Source organism: Sparus aurata, chromosome 9 (genome assembly GCF_900880675.1).
Source record: "Sparus aurata chromosome 9, fSpaAur1.1, whole genome shotgun sequence".
Classification (NCBI taxonomy): Eukaryota; Metazoa; Chordata; class Actinopteri; order Spariformes; family Sparidae; genus Sparus; species Sparus aurata.
In genome coordinates, this window is record NC_044195.1 from 6,079,436 (window position 1) to 6,090,371 (window position 10,936).

Sequence of the window (10,936 nt, forward strand, 5' to 3'; positions counted from 1 at the left end):
CCTCTTTGGTTCCTCAGGAGCTCACACCTTTACTGCTTTGGAAAATTGGTGGTTTTCACTTGGAACACTTGGCTGCTCTGCTCTATCTCATGTTATCATGTGTTGCAAAGGAGCTGATCGTGAAACCACCCTTAACAGATTTATTATGTTTTTTTGATGTCCTAACAGGTTGTTTTTGCCCCTGATCTTTTAATGTGTGGGTGACAGTGTCTAGTTCAAAGAAATCATTTCTTCCTCCAGTTTGCAGAGACTGCAGGAAGATGACTGCTCATTTTAAAGCACGTGCCGTCTGCATTACAATGTGTAAAGCCGTTTGAATATGCATTAGTAAGTTACAGAATGCATCACAGCTTTTTGTTTGTTTCTGATAATATTTTGTATGGTGGTCTATAGGATTGTGCTGTATACACTCAGTTGCCAGTACATGCAGCTAAAATCCATGTAGTATAATGTAACAGTCCTGATGTAAATCTCCTGCCTTCAGAAAAGGTTCTTATGTTGTGTTGTTACAGAGGTGTTGATTCAACTGTAGGGTTATTTTAGAGGCTGCAGTTTGTTGTTTTATACCAAGTGTTTCAGTAATTTAGCCTCCCCTCCTTCATATTAATATGATGTCAATCCAAATGGTAGACAACACCTGTACCAATAATAAGTTCAAAATAGAGAGGTGATGTCCCGCCCCTTCCTATGTGCCCCTGTTTTGGAATAAATCTGGACAATAGGAGAGAAATTGTGCCGTGAATTACACATATGATGTTTGTCAATTTTAAAGTATAATTTGCTTTGTCAAGAAAAATCACAGCTTGACATAAAGCTGGCAAAATACCATTTAGTTTTGTGTGAAATCGCTCTGTGGACTGCATCGTCTCACGGCGGTCAGATCAGCACGGAAAATGTTTTTAAAATCATGAAATCACGACAAGTCTTATACGTGGCCATTTTTATAACATGCTGTGACTTTCTCATGTTCAAAAATGATCTGTTAAATTGACAAACATCATATGTGTAATCGTGGAACAATTCCCTGGTGCAAAGTAAAACCTCAGTAATTAAAATCACTGGCTGCAGTTTATTTGTTCTGTGTGCTGCGTGGTTCACCCACCGTTCAGCTGCTTTGCAGAGAAACTCCCAGTGGAGCACAGTGGGACGTTTTGACAGCTGATGTACCCGAGCAAACTTAAAACACAACATTAAAATAACAAATTCAGGAGGGTGTGAAGGCCCTGTGCACATGTGTGTTCTCTGTAAGCTTCCCAGCTCATGACTAAAGACAAAAGAAAGCCCTTTTTTTATAAGATTTAACTTGGAGTTGTACTTCTCTGCTGCAGGGAGTGTATCGAATGCCGGCTTTTCGACTCAGGACGACTTGCAGACAACCAGACGTGCCAGCGCCTGTGCAAGGATGAAATCATCACCGTGGAGAACCTCAGTTAGTAAACACACACACGCATACTCATACATATACTATACCCACGCACACCAGCTGGCTGGCAGAGAGAAGTGTTCACATCTGTGGCATCTGCAAAAGTTTAGCTTTTCACATGACATACCTCTCCCACTGTCACTCTTTATTAGACTTACTGTGTTTTTGTGTTGGCCTGCCTAAGTACAGTCAGAGGTCCAGTCATTTAAAATGTGACACATTTAAGACCTCTGATGAAGTCCATACAAACAGTAACAATAGCCTAATACCATGCTTAAACACTGTCCTCCTAAGAATAGCTGTATATTAAACATTTCCAAACAGACAATGGCATAAAAACAAACGCTAAACTCTGCGTCAGTATCAGTCAAAGATGGTGATTTTGTCTTTGCTCAGCATGAAACACTGCTGTTAGTGGGAGGGAAGAACATACTCTGAGGAGAGCGTGGCCTTTAAGAAGACGCTGATTGCTAAAACACAAAGACGAACATTGCTACAAGAAATATTGTAAGTTAAAAATCAAAAGGTTGGAGAAAAGATCTTAGAGCTCCTTCTGTACAAGCATCAAAGTGCCCCTCTAATTGCTCCTGTCAGTGGTTGCTATGGTATGTGGTTTCCACAATAAGATATGACAGTATCACAGTATATGGTATTATGCAATTATTATTATTACTTTTATCAGTCACAGTTACCATTAAGGGAATAGTTGAATAAACTGTTAATTAACTGTTAACTTAATGAACAAAATATGATGACGCGACGGACACAAAACACTTTATTCAGCTGCATCGATGAGTCAATTCATTTTGTTAATCATTGAATAATTTCAGTCATTTTTCAAAGAAAAATGTCTAAGATTTTCTAGTTGTTAAATTATTTTAAGATTTGCTGCTTTTCTTTGGTATGATAACCTACAATTTACATAAAAATGTACATACAGTTAGGGTTATGTCACTTTGGACATTAGGATCTAGCAACTGGATCTAATATACTGTGTCCAGAGCAGAATGTCACAAAAAATCTGACTCGAAAAAGCAGTCTGTGAAAGCATTCCCCTTTGTCAGTATGTTTGATTAAGGAACTTTGTCCTTTTATTGATATCAGTGTCTACATCAGAATGCTGTTTGTTGATTTCAGCTCAGCTTTATACACGTGACAGGAAAACTGCACAGTCCGAACTGTGAAGAGGTCTAATATTAAATTGCAGAGTGTGGTACTCGAGCCCAGAGGATGACATATCTACTGCCCTCCACTCAGTCTTCACACAACTGGACAATAAGAACAGCTCAGAATGCTGTTTGTTGACTTCACTTCAGCAGTGATTACAGTCTCACCCATGAAGCTGATTGGAAAACTTAACTGGACTTGACTACCATGCTCTGCAACTGGATATTGGACTGGACTCACAAGCAGAACCCGGAGAGTTGGGATCGGCATTCACAACTCCTCTACATTAGTGCTCAACACTGGAGCCCCTCAGGGCTGTGTGCTCAGTCTGCTCCTGTTCACACTGTAACCATGACTGCACTCCCAGAGTTCAAGAGGACGACACCACCATCATCGGCCACATTGTAACAACGATGAGGGTTTAGGTCAGGAGGAAATCAACAGTCTTGCAGGGTGGTGCACAGAGAACAATCTACTGCTCAACGTCAGCAAAACCAAGGAGCTGGTTGAGTTTAGAAAAAAGGAGGCAAAGACACACACTGCTGTCTCCATCAGTGGAGCTGAAGTGGAGCAGGTGAACATTTTAACCTGACAGAGTCCCCAGCGTGGTCTTATCAGTGCCCAGCTCTCTGTGGTTGTTTGGGGCTTTGCTGCTTCACATCTTTTCCCGTTAAACACCTCACACACGTCTGTGATTAGTAATGAAAGCACACCAGTCAGCACTGGTCAGTCTGCTCCTGGTGTTTATGTTATTATGTGGCAGGTGTCCACGGGCACCGTCACTCCACGCAGCAACGAAGCAACAGCAACCCTCAGCTACACCCCCTCATTTGGTTCAAAGAGTTCAGTCCATTGGAGTATAAAATCCCTCACAAGCCTCCACTGTCCTGCCTTCTTCATAGGGAGTATCCACCCACTGAGCAAACACGTACCTGCCTCTCTCATGTGCCATTTCAGAGCAGGAAGATGGAGTTTGAGGTTTAGCTGTGCAGTCTGAGTCCATCTGTGTTCATTCTATCTGTAAAGCGTCTTTACATCCCTCACAGCCTGGAGGGAAACTGTTGGGAGATGTTTAGGAATGTATTAATAAGTGCACAGTGATTTATGACCTCCATGGCACTGTGCTGCTGCATGGCGCTGCACAGAGAAAGAGCAGACTGACGCTTGTGTGTTTAGTTTGAGAGACTATTATAAGAACGTTCCATACTGGCCCAGCATGGCCCTGGCCCAGATCTGACGTGTTTCAGAGCATTCCCCGCTAGTTCAGCCATCTGACTGGCCTTAATGGACTCCACATGTACATTCCAGATGCTTTATGCATGAAATAGAGGAGGAAGGGCCAGGGCCGTGTTACCTCACCCTGCCTCGTGAGCTTTGGACTCTTTTTGGGTGATGAAGATGGACTGAAAACACGGGGCACCCAGAATATCTGCAACTCAATCATTCAGCTGTGATTTCACAGCAGTAACATTCCTGATATTTGAGGATTGTTTTGTCCCTCAGGATGACATTTCTCTTTATTTACCTCATCCTCCTACCCTGTCTCTCTCTTTTTGTTCCTCAATCTTTTTGTCCCCCCTGCAAAACATTAGTAGAGATTACAGAATGAAGAACAAATTGGACAAATGTGGACAGAACCTTTTCCAGTCAGAATAATATTCTCCCTAAATGAGCATGAAGAGGAAAAGAAACTCAAAGGTAGTTTAACAAAAACGTGAAAGCAGTGTTGGAAGAAGTATTCTGACCTTGTACTTGAGTAAAAGTAGCTATACCACAGTGTAGAAAAACTCTTTTCAAATAGAGTTTCAAGATATACTTGCAGTGAATGTGCTCTTTCTGCAGAATGTCATCTTTCAGAATAGAATGATTACTGATGCACTGATGTATTTTTCACTTTAGTGTTGAACTACATCTGCAAAGTAACTAAAGAAATTGAATTAAATGTAGTGGAGTCAAACGTACAGTATTATTTGCCTCTGAATTGTAGTGGATGGTAGATGTATGAAGTGGCATAAAATGGAAAACAGTCATGTGCAGGTATCTCAACATTTTATTAAACCACAGTGCTTGAGTAAAATATACCTAGTTACTTTCCACTACTGCATTAAACTCAACTCACTTAAATTTCCACACTTTTCTCCACCTACTTTTTCTGGTACAGGGCTGTCTAAAGAGAGAAACCTCTCTCCACATATCTTTCTTTAGATGGCTATTTGTGTAGACTGTAGGATGGATACGGGAGCATGGTTCTTGTTCTGAACTGATTGAAACTCTGTATCTTTCTCTGTTTCCCCCTCTCAGAAACGGACGACCCCGGCGCTGTGCTTTGTCTCTATAAGACAGACAACGATTGTGTCATGAAGTTCACGTATTCTGAGCACGCCAGCGGACAATCCATCCTCACAGCTCTGAAAGAGCCAGGTCAGTGCTTAACAAACAAGGGATTCTTTCCTTTCACCCGCACTGGTTTGTAGGTCACAATTTGACACCTGCTGAGAAGCAAGTGTTTTTGGATTGTATTTATGCTGCATGAAGCTACAAGGACCTCCTACACAACCTTTAAACATTACACAGTCATTACTACTGAGCTGAGCTCAGATTTTCTCCCATGTTGGCTAAATGTGGGCATGTGAACATCAGTCTCAACAGTCTCATACTAAAACTGGCACTACATACATTGATTGTGTTTATGGACGCCTGCGTAATGCAATGTCCTTGATGATCATTTGATGATTAGTTCAAACTTAATAAACGTTTTTAACTGAATGAGGAACTTTAAGATAATGTATCAACAAAATGATTCAACACACAAAACAGCATTAAAGGAGTTGTTTGGAGTTAAAGTTTTGACTATAATTCCTCTCAGTTACACTGAGAATGCTTTAACTAACACTGATTTAAACTAAAAATGTGCAAGATTTGGTTTGTAGTGCATCTGCTATTTTCGATCGTGTATGTGCAGCAGCAGCACCTTAAGCAAAACAGGGTGGTCGAAGTGAAACAAGTGAATAAATTGGAGGGTGTAAATGTTATAGGTAAATATGCTCTCAGCCAATCACATCCCAGGTCGTATTGCTATGAAACAGCTAAGCCAATCCCAGTGATGTATAATAACAGGTCCGTAAACAAAGAGTCGGATTCTCCTGGAAGTCACGTTGTTGATGGTGCAGTGCGGCACAATGTGAACACAGATGTTTTGAACAGTTCATTAGGACAATGGTGAAAGAAATAAATGGTTAAAAACAATTCCAGTCCTGATGCTGCTCTATATTAGGGCTGGGTATCACCAGGTACCTCGCGATACGATACTATCACGATATTTTGCCCACGATAACGATAATATCACGATACAGCGATTCTGCGATAATCGATATATTGCAAGAAATTTCATCCACGATACATCACGATATCTGTGTCACTGAAGAAATTCAGAATTTATTGACTGCACTGAATCCATTTCACAGGAATTACAAAACATTGTCAATCAATTTCACATGAATGACAGCCAAGTAAACAAAGAGTATATTGCACAGTGTCTCTTCTTAACACACACACTGACTACAACTATCATTAAATATCTGTATGTGTGGGTTTCAGAGCTACTTAAACCATTTTTTTTAATTTTATTTGGTTGTATACCCATGTTTGAATAAAGATAAAGCTGTCCTCCGAAGAGGGGTTGTGGTGGTGGGCCAAAAAAAAAAAAGTTTTTTACATTTTTTTTTTTATTTTTTTTTTACATTTTTAAATAGCAATATTTGGCACCAGTGTATCGATAACGTACCTCAAGATGAAATATCACGATATATCGTAGTATCAATATTTTGGCACACCCCTACTCTATATCATATCATAACATTTCATCCAGACTCGCAGGTCAATGCAGACAACTTTATCAACATTATGCTCTTCTTTTTTATACTTACGTGTACTGCTTGTAGAATTTTTAGCTGAAATAATTTATATCTAAGGAGTTATTCAGTCACTGCAGGACATCTGTTCCAGTATTCAGATTGATCCCGTTGATAAAATCACCAAAGACTCAGCAAAGATCGTGAAGCCAGAGAAAGATGAAGCTCTGAGACGCCTGTTCTCGCTCGTGCTGCCTCATTTGAATGAACCTTCCTGCCTGCTGTGGTTGTTGTGCCTCTATGAAAACATTGCCCCTTAAAAGTCCAACCAAGTCTACATTTTCTTTTTCCCATGTTAGAGTGTGGTGGTGGTCCAGAAGCTATGACGGTGCTGCTGGCAGTGGTGGGCAGCATCCTGCTGGTGGGAGTTGTTCTGCTGGCTGTCTGGAAGCTGGTCATCACCATCCACGACCGGCGAGAGTTTGCCCGCTTTCAGAGTGCACGTTCACGAGCCCGATATGAGATGGTGAGGATGATCCCCTCAGCAGTAGAACATTGTTTGTATACTTCACTGTAGCTATAGAACCAAACTTTTTTTTTATTACAGCCAAAGATGTCAAGTGAAAATTCGATGCTCAAAGTCAAATGCAACAAAACACCACAAGTTAGAGCCACAAAATGACCGGAGTTTTGACTCGGTGCCTCTCTGGCATCAACCGTGAGAGAGGACGTTCAGCACCATTTCTCTGAGCCACTAAAAGCCTGCTGAAACTACTGAAACCAAACAATATGTTATCTCTGAAAATTATGATGAGAGTCAGCGAGTGTGACACATTGGCCGTCTCAGACGTGTCCTAACTCTGAAATATGTTTTCTGTAAACATTGTTACTCAAAGCCAAACCAGACTGGATTTTGAGGCCAATACCAATATTTACAGTTGGGCCACAGCTTTTAACCAATGTATAAAATGACACAGTTTGTGATTGCAAAGGCAAAACTTTTGTCCTCTCACTCTTACCAAAGGGACATCATGGTTCATTATTGTTCTGTGAATAGTTGTTCATTGGAGTAAATGAAACAAATTGCTGGTGCCCCATATGGTGAAGTGAAAGTTAAAACAATAATTACTTTAGTAGCTGGTAACTTCATGTAACACTGATTTGGTGGAGATTTCAATATAACGTGTCATTTACAATCAACAGAGTATTGGTAAGTTATATTTCAGTGCAATATATACAGTTAAGAGACAGCAACAAAGTCGGAAAAGGAGCAATGAACTGTTTATAATTTAGCTCTCACCAAATGGCATTTAATCCCCTCAAGACCATACAGTAACACCTGCACAAGAGATCATTTCAACTTCCATCTTTAGTTTGACTAAAAATTGCACTTTGTCTTGGCTTTATGTTTATTTTTATTCAATATTGTATACTGTATTATTTGGGTAATGTTGCTCTTTGGAAAGGCAACAACTTTTATAATGAAAACCAACAAAGAAATGTATTTGGGACGAAATACAATAACACTAATTAGCTAACTAATTACAATTGTTGCATACCTAGCTGAGACCATTAATACCATGACTATAAATTTTATGAACAGCTAATATCAGCAGAAGCAGTGTATTAGAACCCTGAGCTGTCTTATTTGGTGTCCAAAGCTCTCATCTTGTGCCGTTTGTTTGTCTCTCTCACACTGACAGGCGTCCAACCCTCTGTATAAGCAGCCGGTCTCTACACACTTTGTGGAAACAGATTTCAACATGTACGGGAAGTCTTACAACGGAGGGCTCCACTGATCCCTCGGCACGGGGCGCGGCAGGACCGGTCCAACGTACAGATCCCTGGAGGACGGGGGGCCAAGGTGGACGGTGGACTGAATACACTCATCCCTCTGCACGGCTCGCAACTGAGATCAGACGTGAAATGAACTAGACTGTGTCTGAGGGAGGAATCTGTGGCCTTCTTATCTTTCAGAGGAGATTCAAGCCTACCACAGAGACATGACGTGACTTTATTTTTTTTTCTTCATCTGTGTGATTCACTGACAGCAGCAGTGGTGGCTGGTGGAGGAGCGACGCAGCATGAACTCTTTGGGTTTGTTTAAATAAAGAGAGTAGAGTTAGAGTCTGCAGTTACAAAAGATAAACCAAGTCTCTCATGGAAACCATAACTCCCACCACATAAAACCACACTCATGCTTTGTACCGAGCAGGCAGGACATTGGCTTATATTTGTATATTTTTATAAACACTAAAAATGCCTTTTTTTAGTATCAACTATGCACCCAACAGGACTTCTGAACTATTTGAGTATCACAGAATTTCAAATTTACAGCATTTTTAAATAAGCACATTATTCTGAAGGTGACTACGATGATGTTGTGGTTCTACTAACATTTACTAAGCAATAGATTTCTTACCTTCATTTTGCACAGAGAATATAAAGAATCAAGTCTTGTAAAGATTTAGATTTTCTTTTGTGTTGTGTGTGTATGTGTGTGTGTTTTCTTGTATGCTCCAATTGCACTCCCTTCTCTTAATCTGAATTGCAGGGTACCAACCTACCGCCAGCCTCTGAATCCCTAAATGATAAGACTGGTATTACTCCATGTTTTTCTTTTTGTCAACATATATCATGAAAAGACCAAAACTCACAATATGGTTTTCATACTCTACCATGTGTGTCGCTGCAAGCTCATTTTTAATTACTGAAGGCACATTTTAAAGGTCAAGTGTGTAGGATGATATTTCTAATATTTTTTCATTAGTGTATAATCACCTGAAACTAAGAAACTTTAAGTTGTTATACCTTAGACTGAGCTTTCTATATCTACATAATGAGCAGAACCTCTGATCGCCACTGTAGAGGAGGTTGAGATGGGGGGTATTCAGTTGGTCTGTAACTACACTGCTTGATGCTACTAAGGACCCTGAGTATTCACAGTAAAACCATTATTAATAGATTACCTGATAAGTTAATGACAGAAAATCTGCAACTTGTCTTTTTCTTTTTTCTAAAAAAAACCCAAACTATTCTCTAGTTTTAGCATCAGGATTTGCTGCTTTTCCTTGTTTTGCAGTCATTGTAAATTTAACATATTTGGAGCGTAGTTCAAATGAAACACTCTGAAGATTGGGCATTAGGAAATTATGACAGGACTTTTTTCCTGCCATTTTCAGACATTTGTTGAACAAATTAATCAAGAAAATAATGGGGTGTTTGATCTGTAATGAAAATGATTGATCATTGCAGTGCAACATGTGGCTCATTAACAGTGGAGCTCCGTGGCACAGACGCGTGAGCTGTATCAAGCTTTGGATACACATTTTCTTATTCTGATGAATTTATTGTTGGTTATGGTCTTTTGGCTGGATGTGTTGACAGAGATTCTGAAAAAAACACCAGTCCCTGAACCCTTAAAAACAAACGCCTCACAATCAGAGATGTGTTCACATGATAAATACTGTATAACCAGCACTATGGTAACTGCCTTAAAGCATTCTCATATGATAAAGTAGATTTGTTTTTTAGTGATGAGTCTCTCTCAAGTCTAACTTAGAATACAGACAGATGCAGTGCTTTGATTTAATGTAGATTTGGGCATATAATATGGCTGGCTGCTACATTATAAAGTCCCTGTGAGGCTGTGTCCACCCTGTCTGCACCAGGAATGGGTGGAAACGTTGAGACACCTCTAAGGACTCTGTCCAGAGTCATAAATCTGCCGTCACTGTTCCCACAGGAAGAGGTGGAGTCTGAAGTGTCACAGGGAAATCTGACAGTGAGAAATGCTGGATGGGTTGAGACAGAAGGGTGCTCAGTGGCCTTTTAGCGATGGTCAGACATTAAAAGTAGCTGGGACTTGGAGTATGTTTGTAAGAGTGTGTCTGAGTGAAAAGAGTTTATGTAAATAATATTACATGGGGTATATGTGTACATACAGTGCCAAATGAAATGTTTTCCGTTGACTTGGCTGTGTGTCTTGGCACAGCTTACTAAAACTCTGCCACACCTTTTCAGCTCCGACATGAATCTGTAGTATGAAGTTCTTCCTGTACAGTTGTGAACATTTTCACATGGATGAACAGTCCACCAATGGACCCACACCACTACATGTTTATGTAATACTGCACACAGAGCAAGAACAATAAATCTGCTTATGTCAAAAGCCAGTGTGTGCGTTGTGTTTGGCTACATTACGAAGAGATGCATAAATCTGAGGCCTAACTTTAAACATCACACATGACTTTGTGTGTGTGTGTGTGTGTGTCTGTGTGTGTGAGTGAGAGAGAGAGAGAGAGAGAGAGAGAGGACTTCAAAGTTTTGTAAAACATCTGTTTGCACCACTAACCATGATGTACATGTTTGATGTGTCCACTGATGCTGTAATTTACACCTCCTTGGTTAGACCCCTCCCAGATACGATGATCATTATCATACTGAAGCTTTTACTAAATGACCCTTTAATTACATGTTCAGTCACATTCTTTAA

General features: G+C 40.2%; 1 protein-coding gene across 1 annotated transcript in view; it reads left to right on the forward strand.

Annotated features, from left to right (window-relative positions):
• Positions 1-10,616, forward strand: part of itgb5 (integrin, beta 5) — a 58,890-nt gene extending 48,274 nt beyond the window's left edge. Inside the window, exons 13-16 of the mRNA XM_030428368.1 lie at positions 1,329-1,429; positions 4,892-5,011; positions 6,801-6,967; positions 8,145-10,616. Of these exons, the coding sequence (XP_030284228.1) occupies positions 1,329-1,429; positions 4,892-5,011; positions 6,801-6,967; positions 8,145-8,240 (484 nt within the window). The 3' untranslated portion in view covers positions 8,241-10,616. The remainder of the gene's footprint in view (positions 1-1,328; positions 1,430-4,891; positions 5,012-6,800; positions 6,968-8,144) is intronic.
• Positions 10,617-10,936: the final 320 nt, after the last annotated feature.